Here is a 15,405-nt window from a genome sequence, read left to right on the forward strand (position 1 = left end):
TTAAACGTTAGGCATTTCATGATTATTGAATTTCCTTGATCTACAAGTTTAATAACCCCATCCAAAATTCCTCTACTATGAGGAATAACTGATGAAACTATGTCAGTTCTCTGCAATCACTGCTAAAAGCTCAGTATCCATTTCACTATTTTTCTCATTACTTCATTTTTCCCAGAACATGAAGACAAAGCTCATTGATTCCTATTTTTGAGATTCTGTTCTCTTCCCTTTGTTTAAAATTAGGCCACAATTTGTTCTTCTCTAGTACAGAAGTACTATTCCTAATGATCATTTGAATATCCTAGACAGTGACTCTTCAATTAGGGCTGCTATTTCTTTGGGAGGGGAAAGGAGAATGGTAAAAAGTAATTTTGTACAATTAACTGAAAAGCAGGGCAGGCAAAATGTATGAATCTAAATTAAGATAATGGGAGTAAGGATAGAGTGATGTACTTGCAATTCATTATGAAAGAAGAATAGATAGAACTTGGTAATTGATAGAATATGGAGAAAGAAGGAAAAGGAAGAACTGAAGAACATTAAAAAGTTCCTTTAAAAAGTTCAGAGATTGAGGAGGGGAACCGGAATTCGGGGGAATATAAGGAACTCAGTTAAGATATACTGAATTTTAGTAACAATATCTTTAAGGCAAATGTGGAACTAGAGTTCAACAAAGATGGAGAAACTAAGAGTTTTTTTGAGTCACCTGTGTAAAGGTAAGAGTAGAAACTATAAATAGAAGATATTGCTAAAGGAAAAAAAAAACATCTAGGGAAGGGAGGGGGGAAAGCTAGTGAAAGTCAAAGAAATACAATAGCAACATAGAAATCAGAGAAAAAAAAGATTTATTGAGATGAGATAGTCAAGTCAAATGCTATAAGTAAACCTAATGACTGAGAAGAAAAATTGGGTTACTGAGGATTACTAGTGACCAGTAAGAGTTTATTTGCAACAGAATGGAAAGAATAAGTTAAAGAAAAATGGACAATGAAGAACAATTTAGCATTGAGAAGAATGAGGTGCACTGAATAGTAGCTAGAAAAGTTAATCTAAGCCTTTATGCCAATATTAAGATTTTGAAAGGCAAATAATTAGCCTCCAAATTACACGTGTTAAGCAATGTAGTGCAGCAGACAATGAGAAGCAAGTCTTAGTGTCTAGAAGATCTGGCTTCTGTGCTGAAATCCTGCCTTCAATACCTGCTAACAGGATGATTAAAAAAAAAAAAACCCTTTTAACCTCTCAGTGCCATCAGAAAAATCTCTATTGTAACTATTAAGTGAAGATATGTTGGTCAGCATTAGTAGAGAGGATTTAAAACACATAAATATTCCTTAAAAGCAAACTCATAAAATGTAACAACAAAAAGTCAAAGAGAATTGATCTATTAAGCACTTAATATGTATCAGGCACTGTGTTAAGCCCTGAGGATACAAAGTCAAAACATACAAAAAAGCTTGCTCTCAATTTAATAAATAGGAGAGAAACAATCCCATATAAATAAGATAGAAAGGATAAACTGGAAATAATCTTAGGAAATAGGAGAAAAGGAAAGTGTTCTTGAAAAAGGTTGGATTTAAGACAGGACATGAAGGAAAGGCAGGAAAGCCAAGAGGTAGATAGGAGGGAAAGGATTCCAGGCATGAGATAATCAGTAAGAAGTCCCAAGGCAGGATGGATATGGAGTATCCTGTAAAAAAGGAATATAAAATGATTTTATACAAGAAATAGCAAGGAAGTCAGTGTCATAGAATCACAGAATATTAGGAAAAGAGCAAGGTATAAAGAATACCAGGAAGGCAAGAAGAGGCAACGCTATAAAGGACTATGAATGTGAAAAAGTTTGTATTTGATTTTGGAGATCATAGGGAGCCACTGGAATTTACTGAATAAGGGAGTGACATGGTCAGACTATGCTTTAGGAAGAACAATTTTGATAGTAAGTGGGGGAAGTACTGGAGGAGGAAGAGATTTGAAGTAGAGACCAACATGAAGGTTACTACAATGGTGCAGGTATGAGGTGATATGGGCCTGTACTAATGTGGTGATAGTGTCTCAGGAGAAAAGGAGCCTTTAAAAGAGTTGTTGCAAGTGTAGAAATGATAGGATTTAACAACTGAATCTGTGCAGTGGGTGAGAGTGCTGAAGTCAAGACTGACCCCTTCATTGTGAACCTATGTGAACTCTCCTAAGTAACAGGGAAATTAGGAAGAAGGAAGGGTTTGGGGAAAAGGTGACTAGCCTGTAATTGTTCAGTATATGGTTTAATTCAGCAAAAAAGGAACCTTTCAAAGGCCCTCAAAGACAATTCATATATTGCTGAGAGTTGTATTTAAGGAATACTTGGGAAAATTTTGATGAAACAGTATATGTTATAGCCCACATATGCTAAATTTATATGTGGGCATGGTATACATACTCATACATAATGGGCTAATCACACCACTTTCAGTATAAAATAATTTAGGATAATTCAATACTATCATAGGAGAGTTCTAATTTTTGGTAAACAAGATGAATCTAATTTCTTTCCTTAAGACACTTGATATCAAGGTCAAAATTCTCAAAATTCGAACGTCTCCCAATTAATATGCACTAGATAATGTTACTATATTCACATTTTGTTTCCCCAAGGGTAGGAAGAATGTTATTAGCCCAAACCCCTTTCAAAGTATATTGAAACTTCAAGTATTTTGAATGGTGTTAAATTATTTTGCATTGTTTTCTTCAAATTGTTAATAGGATTGATTATTCCATAATTATCTAACATAATTATGGGGCTGTTTACATAACTATAAAATCAATTCAACAGAAATGTAATATAAAGAGAAAATTAGAAATATAAACCCAGATTAATACATACCTCTTTTCTGTAATGATTGGCAGCATCCAAATTGTCCAGAATGATGGTATCTCCTAATAGCATCCCAAACACTAAACCAGAAAATTAATGAAAATCTGATTTCAAATTATGAGAACTTCTCCTACTAATGTATTAAAATAAAATCAAAGAATTGAAGACAAATAGCGAATATTTTCTAAACGAACATGCTAATTTTTAGCATTATATTAAGTACCTTCCTCCTAGACCAAGAATGACATGAGGAATTGCCAACAATTAATAATAGACACTCCATAGATAAATTAGCTTTCTGAAAATTTAAAGTGTGAATCAGCACAGTACTGCTAAGACCTGATTCTATGTGTAATATATACTCTACTCCTATTTAAATAACTTTACCTGTTTGACAATGGTCAGTATTGTCTGGAAATGTTAACAAATCTCTGGCAAATACTGGATTACCAATAGGTCTGAAATAATTTTTTCCATTTCGTAAATGAGGAAGAGGCCTGGTTGAAAAACAACAACATATTAAATTAGAATTGAGTGTCTTTCACCACTATTTTGAAAAATATAATGAAAAAGTTAGTGTATATAATTTGGGTTATAATTAACTTCCTAATACACTCATATACAACATCTAAATGAATCTGGAGATTAGTTAAATGAAATATTTCCTAAACTACTCAGATATTCTTAACTAAGAACTAAGAACAGTAATATTAGAAAAAGGTTTCTTTTATCTGTTTTATCTCATCTTCTGAAGTTATGGAGAAAATTAATACAAAATAGGCTATATTTGTAATTTGATCACAAATACTTTTTTAAAAGCTCTAGTTTCCAACATAAGAATTAACCCTTAATCTGAGTCACAATTTTCTTAAAAGGTCTAAGGAAACAAGCTGAGTTCATATGGCCAGGTGTGTTCCCAAATCTTAAACTAGATTCACTCTAATAATTTTAAAGCACCTACTATATTTAAAGGCACTATGTTAGGCACTGGGGTACAAAGACAAATATCCATCATCTCCCTTTATCTTTGTCCTTAAAACAAAATCTCATTTTTTTATATTATTCTACTAATAAAATTCACTTTCATGGCTTATCAAATCTATACAAATAGATTCTCAAACATTCCCCATCAACCTTGACTTTTCCTCTGATCTCTAATGTGAACCCTGAACTGGCTCTTGTCATGATATCCACTCCTGGATATACTTCTGATACCAACATACCTAAAGCAGAAACAGGTCCCATGTAACTACTTCAAAACAACAACAACAAAAAAAAAACAGATGAAGTGAAATGAGAAATTACTGAAACTTCTACCACCCCAAAATACATTTAAAGTCATCCAGAAGACTATCGGCAACAGAAAAGGGTGATGATAGCAAAGCCAGAGCCCACACTCAGGTGAACAACCGGAAGGGAGACAATCAGGCTGACCAGAGACACTTATAGGCTAAAAGATTTGGGGGGTAGTGGTAGAGGATGGGGCTGGGAAGGAAATTTCTCCCAGTAAAGTCTCAGGGTGATTGAAAACCCATAGGGCATCTGGGAATGGCTCAGGAGCAGCAACAAACAGAGCACAATAAAACTTAAAACAGGACAGTCCTGTACTCTACTATATCCTGAGAAGCTACAGGAGGTATGAAAATCTGTTTGAACTTCAATGACCTTAGAGGGGGAAAACCTAAGCCACTAAGTCATGGGCTGATCTAGCCCCTTCAAAAAATGAATGAGCAAACATAAAAAGATGTAGACTATTATAAAGAATTATAATAGATTCAAATACCCCAAACTCTAAATCAGGAAAGTAATACTATAACAACCAAAAAACAAAGATACAAAGGGAAAAAATGGATTTTCAACACGGGATATAGGAATACTTACAAAAAAAAAATAGGAAAAACAATTTAAGTCATTGGAACTCTTTAAAAACCATAATTACAAAAAAAGGAAAAAAGTCAGGATACTTTGGGTTAATTCAGAAATGAAAACTTTTTGTCTATGAAAATTCAAAGGTGAAAATAGAAATAATTCAGCTATCCCCTCTCTTCAAAGAAGTCTTAAAAGGCCAAGAATGTCATGGTTAAAATCCATATCTTCTACATAAAAGGAAAATACCAAAAACAGCCAGAAAAAATAAAGAGTTTGAAGGAAATATAGCTAGAATCCACACAAGACCAGGCAGCTTCTACCATGAGCAACAAGAGATCTTAGAAACATCAATGAGAGATGAAAAATAAGCTTACAGCTAAAAATAACCTACAAAGTTAAATATAATCTACTGTGTGTGTGTGTGGGGGGGAGGTAGGCCTTTAACAGAACAGAAGATTTTTCAGCATTCCTAATGAAAAGGCCAGAGCTAAGTAAAAAACAAGACCCAAGAGTAATTTAGAAAAGTAAATTCATTTATTTTTTTAAAGTCCTTACCTTCTACCTCAGAATCAATATTATGTATTGGTTCCAAGGTAGAAGAGGGGTAAGGTCTAGACAATGGGGGTTAAGTGACTTGCCCAGGGTCACACAGCTAGGAAGTGTCTGAGGTCACATTTGAACCTAGGACCTGTCTCTAGGCCTGGCTCTCAACCTAGTCTGACCCTGAAAAGTAAATTTATTTGAGCAAGTGAAAGGACTATATCATGATAAAAGGGGCTCAGTTTCTAATAGGAAGAGAAGAAACAAATGCCCCTCAGAAACTTTTTCAAAAGGTTTAAACAGATTACAGATTTAAATAAGGAAAATAAAAGATCTAGAAGTGTATTGATTTTGTTCTTAATACTTTAAGAGGGGAAAGAAAAGGAACATTAGGGCAGAAAGGAGGAATACATTATTAGAGAAAGGAAGAAGTCAGTAAGAATTTATTAAGGAATTACTATAGACCAAGGAGTGTGCTAAGGACTAGGAATACCACAAAAAGACATATAGGCTTACTTTCTAATGGGAGAAGGCCATTAATGATGGTGAAGAAAGAACAAAGAATCAGCAACAAAGCACATATAGAAATAAAGGAGTGAAAAATGGCTAATCTGGGTACTTTACGTAAAATAGAGGTTGGGAGCAACTTATCAGAGAAGAAGGTGCAGGGAAGAAAGAATCTTCCAAGAAGAGAAGGCTGCTGGCATAGAATGGTCATACAGGGTGAGAAAAGCTGGAACTTATTATTTCTCAGAATTAGTGGTAAGAGAAGAATGATACACCAAGATGGAGAAATGAATGGGAGTAGCAGGCATTAGATGAACACCTCCCCCCCCCCCACATCTGTACCAGATAAAGGAGGATCAAACAAATATTCACAATAATGGGTCTAGAAATATATCAAATTTAATGAAGGAATAATCAGGAATGGGGGCAGGGGGTTGGGGAACAGTTAAGAAGAAAAATGGGATGGAAATATAATCATTCCTTCCACATAGTTTTTTTCCCATCACAATTTTGATACATTGGTATAAGAAGTTAAATGGAAATTTGGGGGGACTTCTGAGGATAACACATGAAATCTAGCAAGACAATACAAAGTTTGAAACTATATAGCAAATGACCAAATATTTAATCTAAATTGTACAATAAGGTTCGTAAAGAACATTCTTTGCCTATGTATCTCCAGCATCTAAGACAGTGCCAGGCATTTTATAAGGCCTTAATAATTATTTGCTGATGGAATGATTGTTGTCTCATACTCTGTCTGCCTTTGCTGGTTACAGCATGGGTAATTCCCAATATTTGCAATGTTCTACTGCTTTTGCCTACTGAAATCCTCCTAATCCTTGGAGGTGCTACCCAAGTGCCATTTCCTACAAAGGATGGTTCCCAATGTTGTTTCCAATTCAATCATCTCTTCCTGAAAGGCATGCAAATGGGAAAAGGAAAAAGGTACTTACTCCTTTTAATAATGCTATCATGTATAGCATTGCATTAATGTGATATCCTTTATTCATGGAATGTTAAAAAACTTGAGTTTATCAAATTCTATAGATTTCTTCTTTTGTTTGTGTGTATATATATCATGTAATAAGTCTCACAAATTAAGTTTCAATTGTGATCAGTGTCACTATATTAACAATATTAGCACTGAGGCTATAAAACACTTATTAACAGTGCTTAAAAATATAAAGACAAAAGTTACAATTATTTAGGTAATTTAATAATCTGTATTTTCAGAAAATTTTGGACATAATGTAAACTATTTTTATCTAAAAAAGAAAGAGAGCTTAAGGAAAAAAATTAATGTTTTAAATTCATATTTTTCACACCTGTTCCAATCTGGAAGAGTCTTCTTATAAATAGAATCAAGTGGTAACACCTGTTGACGACCTTGAGTTTCATCAAAGATCCTACGAGCAGCATCAGTGGTTAGAGTGACTACACAATCCATGTCACTTGCCAAGTGCCAAGAAATAACCTTTGCAGCTTCATCATCTTCAATCTGTGCCAAGTGTGCAATCTACATGCCACATTCAAAATTAAAATTAAAAGCACAAAAATGTAAAGATTTTTAAAAATTCAATTATACATATGCCTAAGAATTACCAATTTTCATTATTCTAAACTTAAGCAATCTACTTCCTAAAAAATTTTAACATATTTTCTAGTCCACTTTAATATATGTTGAGAACACTCTGAGGTTAAAAAAAAAACAACTTATTTACTGGCTAAAATCCTTTATATTAAAAATTTTGTACACAAAACAAATTCATTTCCCCCTCCCAAAATGAACAAAAAAATTCTGTAGATCTGAAAAGATGGCAAATTAAAAATCAAGAAAGCTTACATTTTAATACTTAGTTCACAAGCCATTTAAAACATGTATGCTGATAAAGCTTTCTTAAATAATTTATTATGTTAATAAAAATTTACTTTAAAATCAACTTTGTAGTTCCTCAGTATTCTTTTCACTTAAAATGTTGATTATAAATGCTTGTCTTTTAACACTAGGTTCCTAGATCAAGTTTCACATAATATTAGAATATCACTCACTGCCTTGAAAGTTGGCTCTAGCTTGTCTACTAATGGTCTTTTTGCCCACTTTTGGCTTTATAATCAGTCTGCCATATATCACTATTAGTGTTACCAAAATCATGAATGCTTAGAATGAAATTTTCCAGGATTTAACAGAAGGAAAGGAAGCACAAAGAAAATAGGAGAAACCAAATGATCTTATTTCTTTATGATCAAAAGGGGACAGATTTCAATTGTAAAATACTCAGACATAATCATAGATTTCAATTATGGGCAATGATGACTACTATTTTTTAAGATTTGTATGTAATTAGACAATTTTAAAAATCACTGTGCAGTTCTGCCTGGTAGATGAGTGACTCTAGAAGACAACTGTATGGAACATATATGAAGATACTGTTTTTAAACTCATATTATACAGATTTAGTCATAAGCCAAAGTTCTAACATGATTATATCAGTGGAATAAGGTAAGAAAGGTAGACAAAGCTAATTTTGTACAAAAGTGAGTAACTCTACAGGTAATTCATTCTCATCATCAGCAAAAGTTCAGCTCACATGCCATTTATTTACAAAACAGGCGAGGAGGAATATCATCAGAACTAGCCACATAATTTGAAAATAAGATAAAAATTAAAGGATAATTTTAAAATTAATTAGTAACTATGAGATAACTGAAACCAACAAATTTTTTGAAGTCACAAGTTTGACTGTATTTAATATTTCTCAGCTTCTAGTTCCACATTCTGACAAAGTAATTTTGTTTTGGTTTTCAAAAATTATATTCCATCCAAGAAATGGTCATGAATTTAATGTTTACTCATGTATTGAACCAAGTGAATGCTGTTCTCTACAACTTCAGTAACTTTTCTAACACAAACCAAGCTACTGCTATTTCTCTAATTGATTTTTCATCATTTAGTAGTGTTGGCAGTGGCACAGAAAAAAGATAATTTCATAGTATTTTCACTTGAAGAGTAACCTACTGAAGCACCCAAAGGTTAAACAAAGTAATGTCCTGCCTCCCTCCCCCCAACCCCCTTCCCAGATTGGAACAATCTCCCTCCCTTCAAGAAGACATGTATGAAGCTAAAGAATATAGAAATAAGAAAGAAAAAGAAGTAAAGCTGAGGAATAGTTTCTCTGCTGGTTGGAGGAGCTTTGACTGTCTTGGTACTGGCTTTATATACTTGCTCATTAATGAAATCTGTTGCCATTTAAACTGACCACGATCCAGAGTTGATGAAAAATTAAGCAGTTACTCATCTTAATTCCTGACAAGATAATTTCATTAGTGCAGTTTTGCATGGTACAAACAAAAAGTTTGTGAGTAAATATTACCTGCAGAGGAGGAGGAAGTGTTGCACTGAGTCTAGATGCATCGCTTCCTTCCGCCCTGTAGGTATTACCATGCTCAGAACAGTTTTAGAGGTATATATGGGTAAATCAGAATTCTGGAGCCTGAGGAAAGAGTAGGAAGAAAAGATGCATAGACAAAGATAAGGAAAAGCAGGCAAAAAGGGACATACAAACACACACGTGCATATGTACACTAAGAAAAGTAAAAACAAAAAAAACAATTTTAGAAAAGAAAAAAGAAAAAATATAGAGGAAAACATCAAGCCCATCTAGAAAAAGAAAACCTCTTGCTATTGAAAACATGATGGTCAGGTTCAAAAATAGATGAAATAACAACACACAACTGGAAACTCTTAAGATTAAAAAGATAACCCAACTCACCTGGAAAAAAGGTAAAATTGATGGAGGAAAAGACAAAAAGAGAAGGAAAAATTGTACTATTATCTGTGTTAAGAAAAATTCAAACTGGACTTGTTTTACAAAAAGAAATTTTCATGGTATCTTGGAACACATTTATCAACATTTCAGAATCAGTATACTTGCATCAATTTCTGATCCTTTCTGTCACTCTTCTGCTGTCTTATTCAAATCTGAATCACTGGTAAAGATAGTACCTACTTATAACTTGATGAACCAATAAAAATCTAAGAACAAAGCCCTAAAAGAACTAACCTATTTATTTAAATTCTTTCACAACTCTCACTGTGAACAGGAATTCCAGAATTGGTACATATCTATTTCAAACTTGCCCAGAGCTAAAGCAAATATGAAGAAGGAAGAGAGACAATGCTATTATGTGGGCTACTTATACAAATAGACAAAAATGAAGATGAGATAGAGAAAAAATAACCTAAACTATTCTTTGAAAGTGTTAAAGAAACTCACCTTTCCCAAAATGTCTGGATTGCCCTTTGAGTAGTTTGGAAGAGTACATGATCTCCTAGGTTGTTTCTTTAGTCCCTCTTGTTCAGATATCTTTTGTTTCAGAAGCATGTCAACGTGAGGTATCTGTAAATCACAAATGAATGACAATGTATCCACTAAGCACTTACTATGTACTAGGTACTGTGCTAAGAGTAAGAGCTAGAAATTAAAGGCAGAAAGAGACTGTCCCTGACCATAAAGAGCTTACAGTCTAACAGCAAGAGAAATCCACATAAGGGAATACTGACTAGGGAATGGAATTTGAGCTAGAGATGCCAAGGATGTTAGTTGCTCCACTGGGTAGTCAACTGATACCCTTTCCAATTGGACTATCAATTTGTCTATTGTATTCAGAATAAGAGATGGAAATAATGCACTGGTATAAAGCAGACAGAAAAAACAAAAATGTCTAAAACCATAATTATCTGAAATGTACTGTGTTACAGTTAGCTAGGTGGTATAGTGGCTATTATGATGAACCTGGAGTCAGGGAGACTAGAGTTCAAATTCTACCTTAGACACACACTAGCTTAATGACTTTTAGCAAGTACCTTAACCTGTCTGTCTCTGGTTTCTCATCTATGAAATAGATGTAACAGCACCCATATTGCAAGGTTGTTGCGAAGATAAAATTCCTATGGTGATCTCCTATCTCCCTGACAGTCTTCACTTTCAATGCCTCACTGAAACAACCTCTATCCACTAGCTCCTAATGCTAGCCATCACCAATTATTTAATAAGGACCTACTATGTGCCAGACACTGGGCCAAGTAAAGCCAACATCTCTTCTTAATAATCTTGTTCCTATTTTACAAGGGGAAAAAAAAACCCCAAATTTATTCATCCCAAGTTGCCCTTTTCCTATACTTTACTCCTTAAAATTTCTCCTTATTTTCATAAATCCTCTATGTATTTGTTCAAGGCTTAGAGGAGGGACCCTTATGTTTAGCTGTGCCTTTGATCTGATCTACTTTTATCTCTGATCCTTAATCTCTCCTTGTTTCCTGGTTCCTTTTTATCATCACATTTAAATTTCCTCTGTCCTAGAAAAAAAAGCTTCACTTTATTTTGCCTCTGCATCCTCAGATATCTCTCCTACCTTTCATTCTACTGACAGTTCTCCACTCTCTCCAGACCTTCTAAGTTCTACATTCACTGACTTGCTGAACATCTTCAATATATCTCATGAGTAGCTCAAATGTAAAACATTTTTAAAATTAAAATTTCCCCATTTCTGTTGAGACCAATCTATTTTTAGTAATTTGGGCTCTCCAAATTCAAGAATTAACCTTGACCATGTAATAGTGAGGGGAACTTAAAAGGTGAAGGGACCAGTGAACAGCTGTTTTGGGGGACTGAATTCTGTGTGGCACTTGCTCTTTCTTCCTGAGTTAAGCTGTTGTCAATGGAGTCAGGCAGTTCAGACTAAAGGGTAAATCTACTCCCCACAGCTTCCTTCTAAATTTTGATGGATTGAAATTCCCCTTCTATTACATAAACTCTGAATTAATTGTTATAATTCAAAGTATCTAATTTATTTTGAAAGAAAGGGAAAGGGCAGAGGGAAGGAAGAAGGTCCCTACTATTTCTTCCCTAACTACAATTCTTGAAGGCTTGACCAAGGAAAATTTCTTCAAGGAATATGGCTCTGAGTTCTCCTAAGGGAAAAAATATAGTCTCTATTCCAAAGGTTGTCTTCAGTTGGGCAAGAAAACTTCATTCAATTCAGTTCAGGCAAAGGGGTTTGAGATGAGTATTTCTCCTATCCAGCTCCCTGAGAGTCCTAGATAAGAAGAAGGAAGAATTCTTTCTGGCTCCAAGTTTTTTTTTAATCTTCATGGAACTCTCCCATCCCCTGTGGTCCTGAAGGTCCCATTTGCCCTTCTCTGAGGCATCCCTTCAAACTTTAGACTTCCTTTGCTTTTGGCCATTCCCTTATTCACAACTATCTTTTCTTATCCCCTCCAAAACCCAACCAGTTGCCAAGTCTTGTCCCAGAGGGTAAGATAGAATCTCTTCTATCACGTGTTGCCTTATCATCACTCAAATAACTTCTACCCCAATTCAAACCCTAATCCCCTTTGGCCTGGACTATTACAAGAGTCATGTTTCTCTGGATTTGGTCCCCCTCCCCCCCACCTCTTACCCATTTTTTATAAAGCTATTTTAAAGATTTGTGAAACTTAAGATCTGACCACATCAGCAACACTACTCAAAAATCCTCAATGACTCCCTACTATCTCTAGGTCAAACTATAAAAGCCTCAACCTAGGATTTAAACTCTTCCACAATCTAGTTGCCACTTTGCCTTTTCATTCTTATATAGTATTATTACCCCTTCATTTATTTTGTGTTCCAGTTAAACTGCCTTACTCCCTTCTGTTTCCTATATATAATATTCCAATTTCTTCCTCTACACCTTTGAACAAGTGACCCCCAATGACATGCACTCTCTACTCACATACCTAGTTTCTTCAAGATACAGGTGTAGTATTTCTACATGACTTCCTTATTCCTCCTAAATACTAGTACTCACTCCTACCTGAAACCACCATTTATTACCTAAATTATGGGTAAAGTAGACACGCTCTAACAATCATCCCTTTGCCCCTTGAGGTCTTGAAGACTAGGTGACATAGGGCAAATCACTTAACTTCTCAGAGCTCCAAAGCAGTTCACTTAAGATTCTAAGTAGCAAAGAAATGCAGGCCTATATTGGTAGATAGCAGATCCTCATCTGAGAGTTTCCTCTATCAGTGAAATCAGAGATCTTAATCCATATTCCCATGCTCTCATCATAGGCTTATATAAAATTGATAATAGATGTCTGTTAAGTAGCAATTGGACATATCAGCAACATGCCATCAAATGTGACACATAAAAATATAAGACATCATCCTCTCTCCTTTAAAATTTTCAACTTTTTTTGAGGGCATTAACTTCTGGTGACTGGGGTTGAGTGATCCTAGATTCTTCCTTTTTGCCATTTACTCTGTCCCCATTACCTAATCTATCTATCAAACATCCCTTTCATTCATCTCCTTTCTCTTTATTTCGACAGCCAACACCCTATTTCAGTCTAAACTTAAGTCTTAAAGTCTAAACTACTGCAATAGCTGCAGTGATTTAGTCTATTTGCTTCCAATTTTTTCTTTCTTCAATCTGTCCTGCTTAGTATCTGACAAAACAAGTATGATTAGGGACAGGTTTGCCCATGTCACTCTCAGTTCAAAAACTTCCAAGGGTAAAATATTTAGGCCTGAAAGTTAACATGAGATATTATTTAGTATAATCTTTTTCATTTTACAGCTAGGGAAATGAGGTCCAGAGAGATCAAGGTCCTTTGATGTCAAATCAATTGCACTACTTCTAAGACAAAACAAAAACTCCTCTGACTGGTGTCTTAAGTCCCCCAAACTCTGGGTGCAGCCTACTTTTTACCTACCTATCACATCCTTGGTTCCAGAAAAAAGCTACTATTATAAATGCCAAATTTCATGAATTTAAAAAATAACCTCAAAAAGAGAAAACTGAAAAAGTGAACAAAGTATTGGACATGGAATCATAGAGCCCCAAGTTTAGCCTTTTGTTTTGGCTCATTTCGACAATAAGGTATATATTTTCTATCTATGCAAAGCAAAGCAAAATCAAATCAAAACAAAAAACTATTCTCTGCCCTCAAGAAGTTTATATTCTAGTGGAATATGTCTGTATGGCCATAAGAAAATTATTCAACCTCATTGAGCAATTACCTAAACTAGTAAGTACATAAAGCTCTTTCTTATCTACTCTGAAAGAAATATCATAAGATGATGTAAAGTAAGAAAAAAGCTAAATTTGTTTATGAATTAGCAATTCTGGAGATAGATTTCTATAAGAAACTTAAAAGTATTTAATATGGGCTTCCTCTAAATTACATATTATACAATTACAATTTTAATAACTATCATTTTAACAACCCTAAAAAATGTTAATTTTTGTAAGTAAATAAGTAATGAGAAAAATTTGTAATTTATTCTTGTTTGCTGTAGACAAGCTTTTGGTAGGAGAATGGAAAGGCAAGTACTCCCTAGTTCTCTTAGTCCAGTACCTCCTTTGCCTGTCATTGTGGCCTCTAGAGATCTCTTTTCACATTTTTCCTCTTCTTGTAGTCATAAGATACTGGCTTTCTCCAGAAGACACTGATACTATGGGTCACTTTTTAGTGGTGATAGCTTGCCCAAACTACTGGAATTTCTTCACATTCATCTCTAGAGGAAGCTTCTCCTTATCTTCCTTAATGATATCGCCTTTTCTCTATTGATTACTTCCTATTCATCCTGTATACAGCTTGTTTATACTTCTTCACATATATGCTTGTTTTTCATATTTAAATGTTTCTCTTGGTTTCTATTATTTTCTTTACCCATTAGAGTGTAAGCTCCTTGAGAGCAGAGATTGTCTTTTGGCTTTGTATCCCCAGTGTTTAGATCAGTTTCTGGAACACAGTAGGTCCTTAATAAATATTGACTGACTGACTGACTTCAACACTCCATATTCAACTACTTTTAATTCACTCAAACTTTGTTTTAGAATATCCTTAATTGACATGTGTCAAAAACTATATTACCTTACATTATCACCATTTCTATTAAATGCTTCAGATCTCATCAGTCAATAATTTTATATGCATGTGTTTACTACCTCAGTGATGATCTTTGAAATGGGAACCGTTTTATTCTGGTTTTGGGTCATCTGTGCATTACTTAGGATCTTGTACATATTTTAAAAAATATTTGCAGATTGGATTTCTTTGAGAACATGATAACATAAGACTTGGATAATCTCATCTAGTATATCTGTTAAACTACAGTTATATTCTATAATTAAAATTTTCTCTGTTAATCAAAAAGACCCATTACACAACAATGTTATGATATTTGTTCAAAGAAATAATTTTCTAAGCTTGGTATTTAACAAGAATATAAAAACATAAATACGTGATAACATATGTTTGTGTGCTTATAGTTGACAAACATACCTGTTGTGTTGTTGGAATGTTTATATGCTGTTTTTTTAGCTCATTCCTCAAATGGACTTCTTTTGTCCCTGCTTCTTGGGCTTGACCTAAAACAAGCAACCCCACTAATTACAAAATACATGAAAAAATATGCCTTTCTAGCAACAGTTGTTCATTTTTCATTATATTAACTTTTTTTGAAGCTTAATGCTACAAATATGAAAACATTGACATTATTTTAGTGGTATTTTTAATAATAGTTTTTATCCTGAATTTTTTTTTAAACCCTTACCTTTCATCTTAGAATCAATACTGTGTAT

The 15,405-nt window shown here is 34.1% G+C and overlaps 1 protein-coding gene across 5 annotated transcripts in view; it reads right to left on the minus strand.

The window, feature by feature from the left end:
* The window catches only part of SMCHD1 (structural maintenance of chromosomes flexible hinge domain containing 1), a 229,644-nt gene that overhangs the window by 38,468 nt on the left and 175,771 nt on the right, over window positions 1–15,405 (minus strand). For all 5 annotated transcript variants that reach the window (XR_008917679.1, XR_008917678.1, XM_056823757.1 and 2 more), the window contains exons 40-44: window positions 15,107–15,192; window positions 10,048–10,170; window positions 7,099–7,289; window positions 3,242–3,351; window positions 2,864–2,934 (exon numbers count right to left, since the gene is read on the minus strand). Coding sequence is in view for 3 of the 5 variants with exons in the window: in XM_056823757.1 (XP_056679735.1) it covers window positions 2,864–2,934; window positions 3,242–3,351; window positions 7,099–7,289; window positions 10,048–10,170; window positions 15,107–15,192 (581 nt within the window). In the remaining 2 variants the exon portion in view is untranslated. The remainder of the gene's footprint in view (window positions 1–2,863; window positions 2,935–3,241; window positions 3,352–7,098; window positions 7,290–10,047; window positions 10,171–15,106; window positions 15,193–15,405) is intronic.

The sequence above is a fragment of the Monodelphis domestica genome, chromosome 3 (genome assembly GCF_027887165.1).
Source record: "Monodelphis domestica isolate mMonDom1 chromosome 3, mMonDom1.pri, whole genome shotgun sequence".
Lineage (NCBI taxonomy): Eukaryota > Metazoa > Chordata > Mammalia > Didelphimorphia > Didelphidae > Monodelphis > Monodelphis domestica.